The 22,494-nt window shown below is 47.5% G+C and overlaps 1 protein-coding gene across 1 annotated transcript in view; it reads left to right on the forward strand.

Moving 5' to 3' along the window:
- The first annotated feature begins 1,711 nt into the window (after nt 1-1,711).
- Nucleotides 1,712-22,494, forward strand: part of Slc44a5 (solute carrier family 44 member 5) — a 75,035-nt gene continuing 54,252 nt past the window's right edge. The window contains exons 1-2 of the mRNA XM_051195914.1: nt 1,712-1,800; nt 2,945-3,031. Of these exons, the coding sequence (XP_051051871.1) occupies nt 1,712-1,800; nt 2,945-3,031 (176 nt within the window). The remainder of the gene's footprint in view (nt 1,801-2,944; nt 3,032-22,494) is intronic.

Genomic DNA, 22,494 nt, shown 5'->3' on the forward strand with positions numbered 1-22,494 from the left:
TGTCGTACGTCTTGCACCAGGAAGTCAGCTGCAAACTGGGTGGTATATCATGCACATACGAGACCTTAAAACGTGTCCCCACAGTGACACACTCCTTACAGCAAGACCACACCTACTCCCACAAGGCCATATCTCTTCAGAGTGCCATTCCCTATGAGACTGTGGGAGTCAGTTACATTCAAATTGCCACGTCCCTGGGCCCCATAAGTTTGTTAGAATATCATAATGCAAAATGCATTTAGTCCAATTTCTAAAACCCCCATAGTCTATAAAGTCTCTTCTGAGATTCTTGCAATCTCTTGACTGTAATCCCCTATAAAATCAAAATTTAAAAAAAAAAAACCCATCCAACATATGATGACACAGGGTATACATTACCAACCCAAAGCATAGGGAACGGAACATAATGAGGAAATATTGGACCAAAGCAAGACCTAAAACCAGCTGGATGAACTCTTATGTCACAATGCTCTTCAGCTCTCCAACTCCCTTTGGCTTTGTTGACGGAAACATAGTTCTTTCCCTGGGGCGGGTTGCACTCCCTGTTAGCAGCTCTCCTTGGCAGGTACCCCACAACTCTGATACCCTAACATCTTGGGGCCTCCAAGGCAATCCAGGCTTCACCTTCACATCTTCGCGCAATGACCTCTCCAGGCCTCCATTCAGGGGCACCTCTGATATGTGCCTGGTCTCAGAGGCTTTCCTTGGGCGTAGAGGTGAATTCTATAACCCCTTTCTTTTATCCTTGACTCCAAAGCCAGAGCCACATGGCCAAAGCTGCCAAGTTCTGCTGCTTGCTGTGGCTGGAGCATGGCCCTCTTGTTCAATTGCATCTTCAGAAGCTTTCTGTTTCCCGTCATTTTCCTCACCAATAGGGAGCTTCTGAAGGATTTAGTTTGGCTTACACATATGACAGGGTAGTTTAACAGTGTGCATGGTGGAGAGAGAGCCCAGGAGCAGCTCGGCTGGCAGAGCTGTACGACTCGGCTGTCCCAGTCAGACACCAGTGCTAGAAGGTTCCGGGAGAGTCATGGATATGTCGTCCACCTCAGAAGGCAGAAGAAGCTGGGGTTTGATGGCAGAGGGAGTCTGATTGACAGAAGCAGGAAGGAGGCTGCATGCGCTCATGTGACAAGAAGTGAATGTAGGCAGGCTCTTCCCTAACCCTTTCACTACCCAGTCACTTGTTGGAAAGTGCCGCCAACTCAGAGACAGGGTCTGCCACTCTGCGCTCCACCTTTCTGAGGGGGCCCTACAGGCACCCCTGAAGGCCTGCTCCATAGCTGATTCCAGATCCAGTTGACAGTTGAGACTGTCAGTGAGTGCCTTGGCTGTTCTATGTACGAGCCGTCTCCCACGCTTACCTTGCTGCTCCAGGAGCATAGGGGCATTAGCTACGCGTGTTATTGCTGAGACTAAAAGCCCCGTGAGAGAAACCAAGGGGAGGAGGGGTGTGTCAGTTTATAGTGCCTTCTGGAAGGACGTCCCGGTGACAGGAGCCAGCCTCCAATTAGGAAGCAGAGTGATGAACACCTGTCTGTGCTCATCTGGGTTTCTTCTTTTTCTGTGTAGAGCCATAGCCATAATGGTAGTGCCCATGTGTGAGCGGGTGTCCTTGCCACAGTTAGTGTAATGTATACAATCCCTTGCAGACATGCCGATCTAAATACACATAGGTTGAAGGCTAAAATTAACCACTACGGGCTCCTAGATGTGGCCCGAAGCTTGTGTGTTGGTGTTGATCCTGCTGGGTGTTTGTGTCCAGGATGCTTTGGTGGAGCTGGACTGCTGTGTGGTAGGGTGAGTATCACCTGGGGCTCTGAGTTGCAGTGATGACCCCTAGGAGACAGGGGTCATGTGACAAGGAGAGCTGGGGCTTGAGGTGGGATTCTTGAAGGATGAGGAAAGATGTGCAGGAGCGTGTACTTCATCTAAGACACACCAGAGGGAGTGAGGTGTGTGAAGGGAGCAGCTACATTGCTGTTACTGCAAGTACTTATTTACGGAGGTGCAGAAGACGGGGATGTGAGATGGTAAAAAAAAAAAAAAAAAAAAATAGAGAGCGCCAGAAGCCGCGTGGTGCAAACACTTGTGTCCCAGAGGGAAGGGACCAAGCTTTAAAGTGACAGCAATGGGCATGAGAGCCGGCGCAGCCAGTAGAGCCCTTCTGGTGCAATCAGGGTCCAGGTCAGAGTTCACCATCATGATCCCAGCACTCGGCGAAGGCAGGAGCCACGGGGCTTGAGGGCCAGTCAGTCTCGATGAATTGGTGAGTTTCACATGCACTGATTGAAGTGTCTCAAAAAATAAAGAGGGAAGAGCATTGAGGAATGTATGTATTCACACACACACACACATACACATATGTGCATACATGTACACACACAGACACACACATGCACACGCATACACACTCACACACACAGACTCTTTCACACACACATGCACACTCTCATACACACATACACTCACACACACACTCTCACATACACACAACACATACACACTCTTTCACACACATACACATATGTGCACACATGTACACACACAGACACACACACTCACACACACATGCACACACATACACACTCACACATGCAGACTCTTTCACACACACATGCACACTCTCACACACACATACACTCACACACAGACACACACACACATACACACTCTTTCACACAGTTACACACACAGTTACACACACAGTCACACACACATTCTCACACACACAGTCACACACACAGTCACACACATACACACTCTCTCTCACACACACATACATACACACACATACACACTCACACACAGTTACACACACACACACACACACACACACACACACACGGCAAACGCCGGGTCACTCTGGTTCCTGGGAGCCGCATGGTTAAACACGCTTCCTTACGTCTTTACCTTCCTCCTGTCTTCGCTCACACTTCCTCAGACTCTTCTTGAGCGTGTCCCTGGTAGCTTCCGCCTCGCTGAGCTTGGCGAGCCACGCCTTCTGTCACACCGTCTTGGGCAGCAGCAGGTGCGGTGGCCTCTGTCTGCTGCAGAGAACCTTCGTGTCCTGGGCTTCGTGACATCTCACTCCCAGGCAGCCTCGGTCTCTCCAGGGATCTCCTTCCTGCCCGTTGGTTGTTCTCCAAGTGTGTGTGAGCCACAGGACTGGGATCCCCTCTCCCCCTCCCCCTCCCTCCTCTCCTCCCTCCCCCCTTCTGTTTCTGTAGAAACATCCCCATCCGTGCTCACCTTGGTGGTTTTACCTCGTTATTTCTCTGCTGAAATGCTTTGCTCCCGGACAGCACGGGTCATTCCTTGTCTTCAGATTTCGAACCCAACAGCAATTTGCCCGAGAGCTGCTTATGACTTCCCCACCTTCCACCCACTCTCTGACACACTAACTGTACCCACTTCATAACATTTACCACCACCGACAACATCCTTACTGCGCTGTCTAGACCATCACTGTGAGAAACGAGGACCTTGACTGATTTGTTCCCTGGAAAAGTCTCCGACACACAGCATCCATTTGTTGAACCATGGAATGAACTGTCATCCTGGACTCAAAATGATGGAGGGCTGGGAAAGACAGTGAGCCATTCAGAGAGCAGCTTCCATGACCTACCTCAGAAATCGTTAGAGCCTGGCTGAGGCAGTGGCCCTGGGGTGTGACTGTGTGTGAGAGAGAGAGTGTGTATGTGTGTGTGTGACGGAGCTATGATGGATTCAGAGATGATAAGATGCCTGGCACTCACCCAGGCTGTGAGAGGAGGAGTGTGGCTGGTGTAGCTGCATTGGAGGAGCAGGTGCGCGCGGGCTTGGGCTCCCAGAGGCGGGGAGGCTGGGGGCCCCAGGAAGGGCAGAGAGGCTCATGCAATTGAAGTGCTCACTTGGGGAAGCCTGGTCATTCTAGGTACCTACCAGATGGGTAGAAAGAAGTCCAAATGTACATTTGAAGCTCTGTGGGACAGTGTGTATTTCTTGTAGCTAAATAAACTTCCTAAGTACAGGGAACTCTGGAAGAATATTAATTCTTACGTTACCTCATCTAAGTAACAGTCCCAGCAGGTGCCCCCTGGAGCCTGTGCATGTGCAATAATGTGTTCCCTCAGCTGGCTCCCCAGTTACTCCATGTGCTTCCCATGTGCTTCCCATGAGGGGTGACTGAGAGTTCATTCCCGCTGCCCTAGGGTGACATTTAAATCCATATGTGCTCCCCTCTCCTCCCCTCCCTCCCTCTCTTTGTCCCCTGAGGGGACACCCTTCCCTCCCTCCATCCCCTCCCTCATCCCCTCCCTCCATCCCCTCCCCCTCCCTCATTCTCTCCCTCCCTCCATCCCCTCCCCCTCCCTCATTCCCTTCCTCCCACCATCCCCTCCCCCCCTCCCTCATCCCCTCCCTCCCCTCCCCCTCCCTCATTCCCTCCCTCCCACCATCCCCTCCCCCTCCCTCCCACCATCCCCTCCCCCTCCCTCCCTCATTCCCTCCCTCCCACCATCCCCTCCCCCTCCCTCATCCCCTCCCTCACACCATCCCCTCCCCCTCCCTCATTCCCTCCATCCTTTCTGCCTCCCATCTCTCTATAAATAATAAACCTGCTGCTGAGCCAAGCCACACATGGGCCCATACCCAGGGTCTGATGTTAACTGAGCCATTGCCCTGCAATGTTGCCACTGAGGGGTGGTGATTGCCACTAACAAGCGGACAAAGAGACTGATGTATAAAATCAGATGCAGACGCCATCATTCACACTGACAGATCCCACTGCCGAGCAGACCTGTTGTTCATGTTGCCCTTCACTAGGCAAACAACCCTAGGAACTGATGATCCAAATGCCACTTGAGGAGGGAGTTACAGAGTGTCTGAACGTTGCTCTTGAAGCCTCTGGTCGGTAGAGCCCTCGTCGGATCTTGGGCCCATGGGACAGCATAACCTGGATAGTGCCTGGGTGGCGGAGCAGTGGCCCCTGCGCATCCCTTTATTCCTATTAGAAAGTTCAGTGTGTGTTTAGGTGCCTACCCTACCAGGAAGGGTTTTAAGGTTACTTACGTTCAATTTGCTACACCCATTGTTTTACAGCGTCTGCGGTGACTGTTAGCCTCGTGTGTTCAATCATGTATCAAGTTCCCAGTTTAGTTCAGAAGGCAATGCTGTTTGTCGTTTTCATTCTTTCTAACCATGTTTAAGGTTGGTGGGTTTGATGGGGGATTCCTTCTGTACTCTGTGAATATATGTTTCTCATATTGATTGATGAATAAAGCTGTTTCGGCCAATGGACAGGCAGGATGTGGTCAGGAAGGAAGTATAGGCCAGGCTACCAGGCTAGGAGACTTCTGGAAGAGGGACACAGAGAGGGAGTTGAGGGGATACCTTGTAGCTGCAGAGGAAGCAAGAGACCAGAGCATCACCAGTAAGCCAAGATCACATGGAGATACATAGATTAATAGAAATGTGTTAATAAATAAGAGAGAGCTAGCCAATAAGAAGCCTGAGCCAGTGGTCAAACAGTTTATAATTAGTATAGGCCTCTGTGTGTTTATTTGGGACTAAAGGGCCGAGGGACCAGGCGGGACAGAAACTTCCATCTACATGTGGCGCCCAATGTGGGGGTCAGAAAACTTCACCTACACGTGTTTCTCTCTGTTGAGGCAATGCCTCACACTACAGCCCAGGCTGGCCTAGAATTTGCCCTATAATCCTAACAGCCAGGCTAGTCCCAGATGGACAACAATCATCGTGCCTTAACTTCTTGAGTGCTGAGACCACAGGTGTTCATCACTGACTAACAAGGCCACTTTGTACTTTCCCAAGCTGTAGGGAAGCCGTGACATGATGTCATAGCCCTGTGAAGGACCCAGCCCTCCTGACCCTGGCCCAGCACACTTGTGGTCCTGCAGCCATGCTGTTTGTAATCCACAGACGTGGTCACAGTCTAGTTGTTAGTGCCTTTTGCCCTTCTGTAAATCTATGCTGTCTTGTCTTGCACAACCTGTGTTAGGTAGGAATTTCCCTTGGAGGACTGGGTGTGTCCGATCCACAGTTGTGAGGAGAACTAGCTGCGTACGTTGTTTGGGGTGGTGATTTTCACTTTTCTAGATGTACTGTTGGTGAGAGGGCTCTTCTCGGGAGACTTGCTCTGTTTATAAAGAATCGGGGTTATTCTGTGGCTGCTCTTAAAAAACGCCAAGATTCCTTTTAAAATTAATCATGTGTTGACACGTATAATTGCATTCATTTATAGGCTGTAAAGAGATATTGTGAATTATGAATACAATGAGAGGTAACTAAATCAAACCAGTTAACATGCCCATCAGTGTAACTGTTTAACATTTTTTGTAGCGATGGATTTGAAATTTACTCTTAGCGATTTTGTCTGCAATGGATCTAAACAAATTCACACATTGCTTCTGTCTGAAATGCATGCCCTTTGGTCATTGTGCCCATCGTCACCAACAGCTCTCGGCTCAGTTCCTACCACTGTACGTGCTGCTTCTGCTAGTTTGGTTGCTCAGACTCTACACATAAATAAGCAGATGCAGTATTTGTCTCTGTGCTGGGTTCATATTACTTAGGATGGTGCTCTCTGATCTGCTCACGCCACAGCAAACAGTTGGGTTTTCTCCTTTTCAAGGCTGATTAGCATTCCACTGTGCACACGCATCACACTTCATTTGTCCATCCGTTCATCTATTAGCCATCACTTAGACCACATAACTTGGCCTTGGTAAATATTACCACAGTGCACATGGCAGTGCAGGCATTTTTAAATACAGATTGACTGCAAATGCGGGTGGATACTCAGAACTGGGATTTGTGGATGACGTGCTCATTCAGTTCTTAATTTCCAGGCCATCTCACTTTCCATAATGTCTCTATCAATTTGCATTTTTACCAACAGAAGACACTGGCTCCTTCTCCTACGCAGCCTCCTCAACACTTGTCCTGTTTTGTCTTCTTTGTAACAACCATCTAGTGGGCGTGAAAGGATATCTCATTGTGTTTTTAATTGTTTTCATACATGGCTGGCTATTTAAATATCTTCCTTTGGAAATTACTGTCCATGTTCGCTTGTCCCCCGAATGTCCAGATTTTGTTAATCTGCATCTTCTTCTGAGGTTTTGTTTTCTGAAGTAAAATGAAACTCAGATCAACCCCATCTCAGCATCCCGAGTTGGCACTTCTTGCGGAGAGGAAGCTGTAGAGATTTGAGCTTCATTTTTTTTTTTTTTTTTTTTTTTTTTTTGTTCAGGCTCAAATCACAGATCAAACAAATGTTCATAACGCTTTAATGATTTTTATCTTGACATGAATAGGATGAGACAGACTAAACAAGCTGTGCCTTGATACAGCACACTTGGCTAAAACAACACTACACGTCACCACCGTGGACACCTCAGCAGAGGGTTCCCACAGAACATAGCCTTGACTGCATGCCGTGGTCACGCAGGTACTCAGAGAGCCCGGTGCTCATTCCCTACTGAGGCATCTGGAAGCTCAGGCCGTACTGCAGGCTTCTACGATGGAGTGGGGTTTCAAGTAAGAGCTTCAAAGCCCTGAGGTCCAAACAGGCTTCACTGGCTCATGGTGCCGGTTTTGTCCGAGTGTGAGCGAAGCCTCCCTGGGGCTTTTCTTCGTCGTCGTCGTCTGTGTGTCCCATGTTTGGTGTCTTCCTCCTCGTTTCTTTTCCTCGACCCTCACTAATCTGTAGAGTGTATTCTACGATAAGAGTCACATTTGGGGCGGTGGCAACACAAGTTTGTGTTGCCCTCCTCCTTAAGGAACTGGCACGTGCTACAAGGGACAGACAGCTTACAAGAGTTTGCAGTTCAGCGAGGGAAGAGAATCTGGGGTGGGGTGACAAAAGGAGCCCTCTTCAGTGGGGTCTTGTGTAGCTTTGGTCCCAAAGATCAGTTTTCACAGATTATCGTGCAGTACACATCCACTGAGCATCTATTAAGCTGCAGCAGTGTGATGGCTTCAGACGGTTCCGCAGTTGGTAGAAGGTGGGCCATGAATGGAGACACCGGTTCCCAGGAGCGGGGGTGAAAAGGCTCCATCCCAGCATCTAGTCACTACCTACCTCTTTCACAGGGATGCGAGAGACCTTACCACGCATCCCTGTTCGCATGACCTCAGCCCTTCTACCACACGGTCCCCTCCATGCCCTCTGAAGCCATGGGGCAAAGTAGGTCTTTCCTCCCTGAATCCTTTCTGTCAGGTGGTGTAGTCCCCACAACACAGAAACAGCTAATGTGTGAAAGTTGCTTGTTCTGGAAGAGAGAAAACACAGAGCCCACGGTGTCTGAATTAATGTAAGCACCACGAGGAGGGAGGAAGTAAGTGGTATCCTGGGGCCTAGGATGGGAGTGTGGGACACAGAGCTGTAGTCTGAGGGGGGGTGAGGGAGTAGGGGGTGAGGGCTGCAGCTGGAAGGGGAGGGCGATGGCTATGGGATGAGCTGGCTGCATGCTGTGCCCATTGTCCTGTGCACTGGAAAAACACCGAGGTGCTGGAGAACGCATGCATGCGTTCATCTGAAGCCTGCTTTTCAACCCCATTCGGGATGCTCAGTGGAAGGCAGCTTTAAGGAGACCACAGTCAGAAGCATGGCGATGAATGGGAGCTTTCAGAGCCACCCAAGTGGAGGACCAGGATAAAGTGATGGTACTGGGGATAGCAGAGGAGAGACGTGAAAATTCAGGATGCATTTCTGGTGGTTGTGCTTGTGGGTGGGATCAGCCCTGTTAAGAAAGTCATGGTAAGATATCAACAATAGAGAGGTCTGTGGGGAGCAGGAGGCAGATGAGGACCTCTTTTCCCTCATATGGAAAGATGGTCTGCTCTCGCGGAAGTCAAGGCCTCTGCTGTGGCTGTATTAGTGTGATGCCAACTAGGTAGCTTCCCTGGTGAGGGTGTGTGTAAGTTTCAAGCTCTGTGAGGAATTAGATCAGCCAGTGTGTGTGTGTGTGTGTGTGTGTGTGTGTGTGTGTGTGTGTAAGAGAGTATGTGTGTGTGTGCGTGTATGTCTGTGTGTATGTGTTTGAGTGTGTGTGTGTTAGAGTGTATGCATGTTTGAGTATGTGTGTGTGTGCACATGCAGTTGTGTGTTCATATTTACATGTGTGTGGGCATGTACACATTTGTATAGGGTCCATGTGCATGTGGAGGCATGGGGTCGATGTCTTGAATCATCCTACATTGCTCTCCCATCTTACACCTTGGGGCAGGGTCACCCAGGCAAACCCAGACCTCATCAGTACACACAGGCTTGCTGGTAGCTTGCTTTGAGCAGGGGTGGCCATCTCTCTCTGCCTTCCCAGGCTAGGATCACAGGTGGGCTGCCATGTCCACAGGCCATTGTGTGGATTCTAGGAACCTGAATTTGGGTCTTGATACATGCCTGGCTGGTGCTTTACCTGCAGAGCCATCTCCCGGCCCCTGCATACCTACACCATGGCGTATGTCTGAATCTGTGTCCCACTCACAGAGGAAGGCCACTTCATTATTTCACTCCATCCCTTCCAACATACATTTCTGTGTCTGGCTTGCTCAAGCAAAAGCTCTTTGATAGCATCCTGGATAGCATCACGGACAGACGGATACCCTAACCCTTTGCCTATTAGCGCTACTGGCTTACATCATTCTTTGCTTGCCATATGTAATGGAAATTTTGATACACCACAAGTTTATGGAAGAACTGTGACCTGTCTGTGTGGCAGGAGCTGGCAGATCTGGATTAAGCCAGCCTTACCCAGAGCTTGAACGTTTTTTCTTCACTTAGAAGACCATTTGAGCTCATCCTCAAACTGCCTCATTGTGTCTTTCAGAATCAGTTCTCAGAAAACAACTAATCAGGGGGTTCAGTGTTGGAAGTACACTGGGGAGAACAGATGTTTGCTATTTAAAGCTCGCAGATGCTTGTTAATTCTTTTAGTCAAAAGACATTCTTACCCACTAAATAGATACATTGTCTTTAAGTGCACGCCCTTGTGTGTGGTGGTGGTGGGAAGTTTTCGCTGCCAGAGCTGGAAATGAAAGTGTTCTGCTCATTTTCCACAGTATGGAAGGAGGAAAACATTGCTAAATCCCTGGAGCCTGCCTGGAGCAGGGAAAAAGAAGGTGCTGCAGGGGGCTGGGAAATACTAGCAGGGCCCACGGCCCCAGCAGCCAGCAAGCGCAAGCGTAGCAGAGGTTGTAGAAACACTAACGCTGCAGTCACGGGTGAATATAGACGTTACCATTTTAGCCAAATGTAAAGGAGAAGCAGGAAAAAGGAGCCATACCTGTGATTTCATACCACACTGAACCGTGGGATTTAAGGGAATTAATATAAAAAATAGATTCATAATAATTATCCATTCATTTAGCAGAGAACTTTAGAGTTCATTCAGTTCAGCCTCTTGTTTGTGGGTGGCATAAACAAGCCTGGAAAGATTAGATAAGCTTAGTCACAATGGCCTGGTACTACGTTGGCCAAGTGTGTGGCCAACAGATCTCTGTCTGGGTGAGGCCTTTACCAGCCTACCCTCCTCGTGCCACGGAGAGATGAGGATCCCCAAGCCCAGACGGCTGACTGGGCCCACAGTTCCCCCATCCCCAGTGCCCACCAGTGAGGGGACCCTGGGTCCTAAATGTCTTGCCCACACTTCTGCTGTTCCCCTAGCTCCCAGCACTAGCTGGCAAGCATTTCTCAGACCATCAGCCCCAGGGCCACAGTCCCATTCAACCAGCTAACTCCAAGTGAGCACAGAAGCAAAACAATTGCAAGGTAGCACGTCTCTCCCAAAAAATTACTAATTCTATAATAATGGGCCCCAGTGAAATGACTTCTAAGAGCTTCCAGCCAAAGTCTCCTAAGAATGATCGTAACTATCTTCTAGCCACTCCAAGAGGACAAATGCATAGAGGGGATGGAATGTTAAATGCCAATACAAAATATGACAGGTTCAGTGAACAGGCAGAATTAGTGAAGAAAGCCAAACTGAATTGAGGCTGGGAATGATAGGCCCAGTTAGCTAAATGGAAGCTTCAGTGGAAAGCCTTACCAGCACAGTGTCAGAGCTAAAAGACAGGATGGAAGAATCAGGAAAAGTCATGATGTAAGACCCTCAGAATGAGGAGTCTTCCAGGTTCAGTCAATACCCCAAGAACTCAATGTCCAGTCCAGTTGCTGCAAAACGCAAGAGGCTTTAATGAACAGGAAACGTTTGCGCAAACGGGCTCCTCCTGCATGCAGGCTAGAGAGAAGCCCCCTCCCCTGAGCCCAGGTGTTTTTAAAGGCAAACCCACAAGCTTAGGGAGGGGGTGGGACCCTCTGTCCATTGAGTATGTGACCCTTGGAGGCCGGATGGTCTGCTATTAGGGTCAGCAGACCTTAGGGCCTCAGGTGTGTTAATTAATCTTGTCTGGGCAAACCAGAGTTACAGCTATCTCTTGACCTTATTTACCACCTGCTGACTCACAGGAAAGGAGGGGCAGTGTGAATTCTTCTTATCTCAGGGCCTTGTGAGAGGAGGCTAGCAAATTTCAAGAAACATATTGGTTTCTAGGTTAGTCCATCATTAACATTACTTTTTAGGTCTTTCAATGATAAATTTACAAAAAGCCATAAACAGGACATAAGAGAGCTCCAGGGCACCATGAGATGACGTGGCTATCAGATTAGGACCATAGACGGACGGACGGCACACCAAAGGCATAGAACATATTTTCAGTGAATCATAGAAGACAAGTTTCCACATCCAGAGAAAGGGCAGCCCGAGGTATAAGAGACTACAGAACTGTAAGTGGACGGGACAAGCAAAGAAACTCGATGATATATTGTGGCTTAACATCAAAAGCACAGAATGGAGAAAGGGTATTGATAGCTACAAGAAAACAGGGCCAAGTCATTCGCAAAGGCAGGCCCATCAGAACAACTTCTAATTGTTTAACAGGAACTTTTAACAAACAAAAGGAAGTGGAAAGCTATGTTCTGAGCTTTAAAAGACTGCCTGCCTACCTGGACTATTAGATCCAGAAAAACCAATAACATTAAAAGAGAAGAAAAGACTTTCTAGATGAACTTATGGCCACCAAACCAGCTCTATGGAGAAATCTTAAGAAATGCTTCCTTCTGCTGAAAGGGATAAACACAGCTAAGAGGATAAACAGGGCCAGGAGGTCACAGGGAGCAAACAAACACCACAAGATCAGGCAAGGAAAAGACTTGAGACGACATCCCCAAACCAACAGAATGACAAGAAGGAACACACACCTTTTCATTGTGGCTCTGAACATTAACAGTCTCAATTCCCCAGATAAGAAGATAAGATAAGATAAGATCCAGCAGGCTGGATCAGAAAACGGGACCCACCCTTTTCTTCCTCCCAAGAAACACACCCCGCCACCAATGATTGACAGATGCTGCCTTGGGGTAAAAGAATAGGAAAGGGAACTCAGAGCAAATGGATTTTTAAAACAGATTCAATATCTGATGGAATAGGCTTCCGATCTTTAAATTGGGAGAACTCAAATCTCTTGAGTTCTTTATTTTTCAGTATGTAATTCTTGTCTAGTACATCTAATGCTTTGGATTTCAGTGTACCCCTTTATGTTTTGTGTGTTGCTGCATAGTAGATTGGGCTTACGAGGGAATCTGTATTTATGTCCTTGGCTTGCTATTGTGATGCCAGGTTCGCAGAACCAGACAGCCCTTCACAAGGAGCCAGCTATCAAGATGCAAAGGTTTCTTAATGGTTCAAGCTAGCAGGGGCCTCTATGCTCAGAACAGGCAGGGGTCCCTAAGAATAACTGGGGAGGGGGGTTATAGGCTGAGAGCCACATGATTACAAAGTTTCCATGGTTACTGAAGGTCATACAAAGTAAAGCAAAAAGCATTTTAGCAAGAGACATTTGAGCAAGATAGGGCGGGACTTGGGGTCACAGGGCATGAGTTTGCCAATTATTCCCTGGGTGGTAGTGGGGAAGGATTTTTACAACCAACAATGAGTGGTTATCTCCTTTTCTTTAGAACAAAGGAATGTTGACACCGCCCGCTGTGGCAGGCTAACTCCTTTACTCTGAGAGCAGGGTTTAGGCTCAAATTCTTTCCACTATCAGAAGTCCCCCCCCCCTTTTTTTTTCTGTGTAGGTTCAACAGCCCAAGTTCTTAAACATTTATTAATTTTAATTTGTGGTCCTTGACTATAAACTGAGTGTTACCTCAGAAAAACAAAAGAAAACCCACCCTTGCTTGCTGAGTGCTCTCAGATTCTCTCCCAGACTGCCGAGTGCCCTGGTAATTTAGAATTAAGTCATACTGTAGAGACATGCCCATTTGTAACAATCATAGATCACGCTGTGTTTACCTGATGCAGTAAATGAGGTTTAAAGAGAGCTGTGCACAGTATATATTCACTCATTACTCCCAGCCAGTCAAAATATTGGCTGCTATTGTCAATAACTTAAAGGTCACTAGAAAGAGTTACATTACTGACGTCATAAATGAGGAAATTAAATTTCTGCAGCAGTATCATCCCTGGTAACTTAAAACAGAACATGATGCAGACTAGGCAATAGGACTACATAATGACAAAGACATGGCTCTTATGGGTGAATTAAGAAAACGTTGAGCTTTAAAGCAGAAAACTCAGAGTGCATTTATTTAAAAATAAATAAATAAATAAAAAGTACTTCCTGCTCTTGCAAAGGACCTGGGTTCTGTTCCCAGCATCCACATGGTGGCTCACAACTACCTGTAACTCAGCTCCAGGGAATCTAGGACTTGTTATGACCTAAGCAGGTGCCTGCATACACACAAATTATAAATAAATTCTAAACCCACAGTTAAGAGCAGACAGAGAACTAACTAGCACGTGCGTGTCTAATGCTCAGCCTGTTTTTCTGCTCACGTCCATTGACCCACACCCAAGGATGCACTGTCTATGGTGGCTGGGCCCTCCCATGTCAAGTTAAATAAGACAGTTGCCTAACAGACACGCCCACGGGCCATTCTGATTTAGAAATCCCTCATCTTCATCCCTTCCCCAGATGAGTCTCCATCGCATCACTCTGACATTTAAAAGCATCCATCACAACACACTTAGAGCTGGGTGCACACACCTTTGTCCTGAGCAGTGAGGCCTTAGCAGACAGGCAGGAGTGCAGGTGTAGCTTCCACGGCCATGGAGATGGTTCCAGAGATAACGTAGCAGACCTTGGAGCCAAGACCTAAGATCTGATTCCTCTGCCACTTTTAGAAGAATCAGTGGTTAAAGTATGTTATAATTAAAAGACTTTAATAAAGCTAAGTAGCAGATTTTGTTTGTGTTCATGCTGCAAACAAAATTGAACCACAAAAGCTTTGCAACAAAATTCAGCAAATATCTATCAGCCTGGAATTACACTTTTAAAATTTCTGCCAACTGAGGTGGATCTGGCGTCTGTAACAAAGGTCAGTTCCCATCTGCTACCTACTTATATATTCATAGAATGTGTTTGCCCAGAGACCAGGGGCAGGGAGGAAAGGAGAGATTGTATTTCTATTTTGTGCAAATATTAACACATCTCAAAGCACACGGGAGTCTGGACTCCCGCGTATAAAATGAAGCCAAATAAAAACCGACCAGGACACTGTTTGCCAGCTTTGCTTCTAAACGTCAGCTTGGCCAGACCTGTGGGTGGGTTTTCTTATCTGCCGGCTTGACATGCTTTTGACAGAGAAGCACACATCTCTGAAGGGCTGCAGATGTGTAGATGTAGGAGGTCTGTGGGACGTGGCACGGGGTGTGTGTGTGCTGGCAGAGCCGCCAGTGTGCAGTTTAACTAACTGGGTGTTTGCAGTGGGGGTGTTAGATGAACCCTGAATATTGGTGTTGATGCACAGTGCACAGCTTTGTGCTTCATCTTACCACAGAGCTCATCTCCCTGCATCTGACAGCTGCCACTAATGCTACCGAGATCTTGCAAGAGGGTACCACAGAGGTCGGCTGTAGTGAGATATTCACTTTGTCCACACCTGTGGCACTGACCACACCCACTGGGGGTGGGGACAGGGGTGGACATGACCTGGGAGAACTAGGTCTGGGGAAGGGTCCATGGAGAGCTCTCTTGCTTGTAGCACAGGGACAGAGGAGCATCCGGAGGCATCCTTGGGACCAGGAACCTGCTGGTGTTCATCTGTGCAAGCCAGCAGCCTGTAGACATCTGGACAGTATGGTGGTTGGGCTTGGTGACCCACCCGTCATCCCAGCTACAAGGGAGGCTTAGTCAAGAGGGTAGAAGTTCAGAGCTTTCCTGGGTCATGCTGATTTCTGGCCCGGTTCACTGCTTGGGGTTGGGTGTGAGGAAGGCTGGGGTAAGGTCTGTTCCCTAGTTCAAGTCTTTCCCAAGTCCAAGCCTGAATTACAACACAGCCTCTTCTGAAATCACACATTTGAAATGTATTATATTCTGATTTGAAAGATCTGCCATTTCAGTCACATGTGACATCTAGCCTTTGAGATACAGATGTTATCTCTTCCGTTCATGTTCCTCTTGGGCTTACACACTAATTCAACAGATCTGCAAAATGACAGACATGCAGTGCACTTTCAGGAGATGCTGAGAGAGAGGCTCAGCTGACGGAAGTGTTTGAGTCCTCTGGGTGTTGCCGGTGAGGAAGTCTGTTGGTATCCATGGCACCTGGTATATTGAAGATAACTTTAATTGAAAAATTACCCTAGCATTTCTTAGAGGTTGTTTTCCTTGGGCTGCGGTCTGCACACGAGTGTGTAGGCCTGAGTTCTTAACACACACATAAAAATCTAGGTGTGACTGTGTGTAATCACAGTGCTGGGGTAGAGGAGACAGGTGGATACCAAGGCCCAGGGACCAGCGCCCAGCCAGCCTAGCTGCAATGGCAGAATTCAGCTTCAGGGAGGGACCCTGTGTCCCACAGATTTGGTAGAGAGTGGTAGACAAAATTACCTCTGACCTCCACTTGTTATTATATCCCCATTGTTCCTACAAAATTTTCTAAACTAATTTAAAATCTAATTAAATTTCTAATGACCAAGTTTAAATTTTCAATGGCAATGACTAAGTATATCTAAAATCCCAGTGAGGTTCTCTCCCGAGGACACATCCTCAATGGTTTTATACCTAGCAAGCTGAGAGTGTTGTTTCTGTGAAACTGAGGAGCCACAGTGCATTCATTTTAATATCTGAGGTTATTTATATTTCTAAGAGGTACAAAATCAATACATGAATTCATATTTCAGAATTGATCTTAACTTGGCAATATAAGGAACCAGCATACAATGTAAAAGGCATAAAAAGATGCATTACCAATAGTTCTCTCTTAATATTTCAGTTGGCCTCCTTGAGAAAGCCACTGGCTCCATGTCCTTGTGTAGTCTATACAAAATCACTTAAAATGTGTTTTTTTTTTTTTTTTCATTTAAGGATATAAATGTTTTAGAAATAACACCGTTTCATTGCTAAGCTAATGTTGAAAACTGAATTTCCTCTCTCAAATTGAAAGCACTGTGGCCTCTGTTTCTGAGCCTTAGGAAGGCAGCCTTGTGACCCCTCCCCTCCCCCAGTGTGGGAGAGCCTCAGGAAGGCAGCATGTGACCCCTCCCCTCCCCCAGTGTGGGAGAGCCTCAGGAAGGCAGCATGTGACCCCTCCCCTCCCCCAGTGTGGGAGAGCCTCAGGAAGGCAGCATGTGACCCCTCCCCTCCCCCAGTGTGGGAGAGCCTCAGGAAGGCATGTGCTCTTTCAATACAATGCTTTTTTCTCCTACTCCGTGTGTTTATAGAGTGCTCACCTACTCCACATATTTAGGCATTCATTTCTATTTTGTGTCTCTATGTGTGCCTGTGAGGTGTGTGTGTGTGTGTGTGTGTGTGTGTGTGTGTGCGCGTGCGCGTACACACGCACATGCGTGTGGGTGGCCTTGCACACTTGTGTATACATCAGACCGTGGGGGGTTTCTCACGTTGCCTGGAGCTGGGCTGGTGGGCAGGGACCCTCCTATCTGTGACCGTCACAGTACTAAGGTGACAGCTGTGTACATTGAGCCATGCTGGACATTTTATATAGGTTCTGGGGGTTTGAACTTAGATCTCCTGCTTGTTCAGCAAGCTGGTCTAGCTCCACAGCATTTTAAACTGATAAGAATCCCCCATAACTGGCATCAAGAGCTTTGGAGAAAGGTCCAGGCTGTCAAGGCTGTCTGTGGTGCCAGGTGTAAGATGGGCAGTGCCTAGGATCTGACCTACACTTTGACTTCCTTTTTCGTGTACTCCAGACTAGACTCAAACTTGGGGAAATCCTTCTGCCTCCCCCTCCAAAATGCAGGGATTACATATGTGTGAGCCACCATGTCCAATCTGGCTTTCAATATAATAGCGATTTACAAAGTGATTTCCACCTACTCAGATTATTGTACAAAATTTATAAAAGTGATGAATCATACATGAAGACCGACTTTATCTAATCCTAATCCATTTTAAACAAAAGACATATTTATACAGGCATCACTTAAGCTGTGTAAAAAAATAGGCTATATTTCCCTTGACAAACAGAAAATATAAATCATGCCTAGCCAAAGCTGTTTCCTCAAGATAGCAGAAACTCAAGAGCAAGGAAAATAGGACAGAAAATTAATCATGGAGAATAACGAAGGTTTTAAGACACAATTATTCAGAACTAACTAAAGCAGACACAACACTCAGCAATCTTCGTCGACCTGAGTGACATTGTGAATGTCATCTCGTTGTGTAGGATTTTATTTGTTGTATTTTAATTTTCAGCAACAGTTTCAAGTTCGTTTAAATATTAACCCTACAGAATTGGTAGTGAGGTGCCAGCCCTCCCTTTGAAGGCAAATGGGACCTTTGATACAAAAGCCATGTCCCCTCAACTATCTGAAAATACAGATTGGCGAAGTGAAAGGCCTCCCCAATTAAGTCCCTGGTTTTAACAAGTGAAATTCTAGAACTTTTCAATGTCACCTTAAAATTTCATTCCTAGATCTTTCACACATGCCTGTAACACACACAGACCTATGTCATCTCCAACTTCCTTCTCTGTCCACTCCCCATGCTTCACAAATCTGTCTCCCACGCTCATGTCTGTCTGGTTTGTGTTGTGATCATGAGTTTAACCATGGCCATCAGCGTGACCAGTGTTTTAACCAGGGCCATGTGTATGACCAGGAGTTTAACCAGGGCCATCGGTGTGACCAGGAGTTCAACCAGGGCCATTGGTGTGACCAGGAGTTTAACCAGGGACATGTGTGTGACCAGGAGTTTAACCAGGGCCATGTGTGTGACCAGGAGTTTAACCAGGGACATGTGTGTGACCAGGAGTTTAACCAGGGCCATGTGTGTGACCAGGGGTTTAACCAGGGCCATGTGTGTGACCAGGGGTTTAACCAGGGCCATGTGTGTGACCAGGGGTTTAACCAGGGCCATGTGTGTGACCAGGGGTTTAACAGGACCATCTGTGTGACCAGGCATTTAACCAGGGCCATCTGTGAGATCATGAGTTTAACCAGGGCCATGTGTGAGACCGTGGGTTAACAGGGCCACTGGTGTGACCACGAATTGGGAGCTTTCCGTTGGAGCCTGGTGGTCTCAGCAGTGGATACGCAGATGAAGATCCTCCCTACCCAAGCATCTCTCCGGTGCAGTAGTTCAGTGGTAAACACAGCACCTGTGAGCCCTCTTCTTTCCCTGGCTGATTGTTGCTAAGACCTGGCTTATATGGGTTCAGGGTATGAAAACCCAGGATGATCTATACTCTCCTCTCTCTCTCTCTCACACACACACACACACACACACACACACACACGCGCGCGCGCGCGCGAGCGAGCGCACACACTCGAGTGGTGCGAAGCAGCCTACTGTAGCGAACAGAGTAACAGTGACCTTTCAGGCAGTGTTTCTAGGAAGCAGGAAGCAGAGGACACTGGTTTGTCCTCCACACAGAAGCCCTGAGAGCTTGCTCCTCTCACACAATCGCCAGAGCTGGTATCAGTCATGAAAGGTGGAGAGAGAGAGAGAGAGAAAGTACTTGTAACTTGCTTTGTCACTTACAGAAACAGGTTTCTTTGGCTCCCAGAGCCCATCATACAGGCGAATCATGGTGGCTGGAATGGTGTGGTCCAGGGGAGCAAGAGGCTTGTTTGCATTATGCTCCACCAGGAAACAAACCAGACATTACCTTCAAGGCTCACTTACCCTAAGCCCCCTACTGCTGCAGCTAGGCCGCAATCCCAGGAGCTCCACAACCTCCCTGAAGGGGGGAGCGATGCGTATTTCCACCACATTCTACAGTTGGCGATGTCCATCTCAACGAGGCTCGGCGGGCATGACTGTGTGCGGTCCACCTTGATTTTTCAGACAGGATCTCTCTTTGGCTGAGAGCTTGCTGGCCAGTTAGCCTTGGAGACCTGCCTGCCTCTGCCTCCCCAGCTCTGACATTACGGGCACAGGCTAGCTCGTCCGGTCCTCCAGGACATGGACTGGGGGTCCCATATTTTCACGGCAAGCGCTGGCAAGCGCTTCATTGACCAGCTGCCCCCAGCCCTGGAGCTGACCTGTGTGTTGAGAGCATGTGGGGTAAGGGACGAGTTAGTGATGCCCTTCCTTTCCAGCAGACGCAGAGGGTAGCGGCCTGTCATGAAAGCAGCCATGTTGGAGACAGGAGCTTTGGAAGCTGGAGTCACCGGCTGTGGACAGCCCCTAAGCTGACTCATTAGGCACTGGCGGGTGACCTGTCAGAGAGTAACGAGTCTCACGGCTTCCGGTCTCACTCTGATGCTTGTTATTAATGACCTTTCGGGACTCCATCTGCCACAAAGAAAGAAACCTAAAAAAAGAATCTGTTTCAGGATGAGGGTGGAAAGCTGCCTCATACAGGAAGCTGGGCGACAGCCACTGGGAAATAAACACTAGCTTGCGGCTGAGACATGCGCTTAGCAAACAAAGCTCCAGTGCTACCTTGCACTCACTCGGTTTGTTTTGGGTGATTGTCCCTCTACGGATGGCGTGCGTAAACTTGACAGACACCATTAAATGTCTGGACACCTCACTCACTGTGTTGGGTCAGAAGGAAAGAAAAATAGAATCTGAACGTCTAAGCAGAGAACTTGGATGGTCAGCAATCTATGACTAGCCTGTCAGTCAGGTGTGTGTGTGTGTGTGTGTGTGTGTGTGTGTGTGTGTGTGTCTGTCTGTCTGTCTGTCTGTCTGTCTGTATGTCTGTGCTGAATGTTGCTTCAGAGGTCTCCATGTTTTGGGTCAGAGTTCAGCAAACTTTTTCTGAAAGGTTCAGGAAATAAATGTTTTTGACTTAGCAGGCTGAGTGATTTCTGATGCAGCCACCATATTCAGACATTATAACACAAAATTGGCCATAGGCCATGCACATGGGAATGGATATTTGTTTCCAAAAAGTTCTGACTTATGGATACTAAAATTTGAATTTTGTTTATTTTTAAAGTCATAAAATGTGATCACTGTGATTTGGGGTTCTGTTTGTTAGACAAAATCTTTCTACATTTCTATGTAGCCCAGGCTAGCCTCAGACTCATATTTCCCTCCTCTTCCTCCTCCTCCTTCTTCATTGTGATTTACAAGTGTGTACTTCCATGCCAGGCTCTATCTGGGTTTTTTTTTTTTTTTTTTTTTTTTTTTTGAATCCACTTAAAAACGGAAAAGCTAGTAAGAGGAGGAGATTCAAGAATCTGAGGCTAGCCTGGTCTACATAGCAACTTCCAGGCCAACTAGAGTACACAGTGAGATGCTTTCACAGACACAAATGAAGTAAAAAAATAATCACTTACAGCTCTCCCGTGAGCAAGGGGACAGTAGCTGTGCTAGTGGTCAGCAGCGCCCCGCCCACCCCACCACATACAGATTACATACAGGAGGTATAAGATGCTCAGGTCTGAGAGGGCCGTCTCCCACTTCAAGGCCTCATGCAGGGTCACGAGAGTTTTAGAGAAGGAGGTTGTATGTAATGGGGTAGGTAGCTCAAGTTTGGACACTTTCGGGAATCAAGCGAGCCTCCCTCATGTGTGTTCCAGCCCCACAGCTGGAAGCAGACTGTGATGTGCCCGACGGGGCATTCGGATACCCAGGAGAGGATCTAGTGGTGCTAAGAGCAGAACGCTCCACATGTGACCAAGGGACACTGAGCTGTGTGTGCATGCGTGAATGGGCAAGTTGAAGCCATTGAAAAGGGAGCGGGGAAGATGGGCCTGGAAAGAAGGTATGGCTTGCTCACTGACAGGACCCGCAAGTTACCGTGAAGCTGGCATTCGGGAACTGTGAGAGAGAATCGTGTCCCGTGTCCCAGTGATATCTGGTTACAGAATGGTTTGGGCCAGGCAGAGACTTTGCAGGAGACCAGTTAAGAGACCGCGGCAACAGTTTGAAGAGAAGATAGGAGAACAAGACCAAAACGTAGGAGATGGATGAAAGCCAGATCAGAGAGAAGTCAAGAGAACTTGCCAGCTGACTATAAAAGATGTCGAGAAAGTGGGAAAGCAAAGGAAACTCCCAATACTTTAAGTCTGGGTGGCCATGTGTGTACCATAGCCGTAGTTTAGAGATATGTAAGCGCATCTGTAATTGGGGTCCAATGCTTATGCTTGCAAATTAGCTACAAGGGAGCAAAGTCCTTTTATAATTTAACTTGAAAGCTCCTCAGTCTGGATGTTTGTGGAGGCTTTCTCATGAACAGAGTGGGAGCAGCCTTGTTCCGAGGAGGGAAGTGATGAAGAGAGTTGGGTCTGGAACCCCATGGGGCGCAACCCACTTTTTAATTCCTATCGTGGTTCTTAACGTTTGCTGTGACAGTGAAAATGAGCCCACCTGAGGAAAAGCTACCCAGAACTGCCCTCCAGCTCACACGCGACTCAGAGTACCTCAGACAGGTCTACTAGCCAATCTTTCAGTGTTTGTCTGGGGGGGGGGGTTTCTTTAATTACCCAGATGGAACACTTCATCTAAAAGCCCTTGTAGGGCACTGGGGTGCGGTTGCCACCCTGAGCTCAAAGACAGAACAAAGAGAAGCCGCAAGGCTCAAAAGGTGGAAGCCGCCTGCTGTATTCCTTGACTCACACAATTTTACATAAGCTGTATTTTGTATTTTTCTCAAAAAAAAAAAAAAATCTTCCCAGTAACATTTCTAAGCACTGATCTTTTTTTTTTCCCCTAGAGAGAATATGAGGAAAGAGGCAGAAATAAATGATAATGAAATAGTAGATAGTTATAGCAGATAATTATAATTACCTGAAATTACATGCATGAGCGCACGTGCACACACACACACATACACACACACACAAAGAGACAGAAATATACACAGGTATACAAGCACACACATAAACACAAATGTATACAAACACACACATCTCATCTGTGCTAAGATTTGAGTGTATCCGGATGCCTCCAAATCAAGATATTTTGCTTTGAAAATTCTCTGGTACAACTTCCAATCCCTTCAAATAAGCT

The sequence above is a fragment of the Phodopus roborovskii genome, unplaced genomic scaffold (genome assembly GCF_943737965.1).
Source record: "Phodopus roborovskii unplaced genomic scaffold, PHOROB, whole genome shotgun sequence".
NCBI lineage: Eukaryota > Metazoa > Chordata > Mammalia > Rodentia > Cricetidae > Phodopus > Phodopus roborovskii.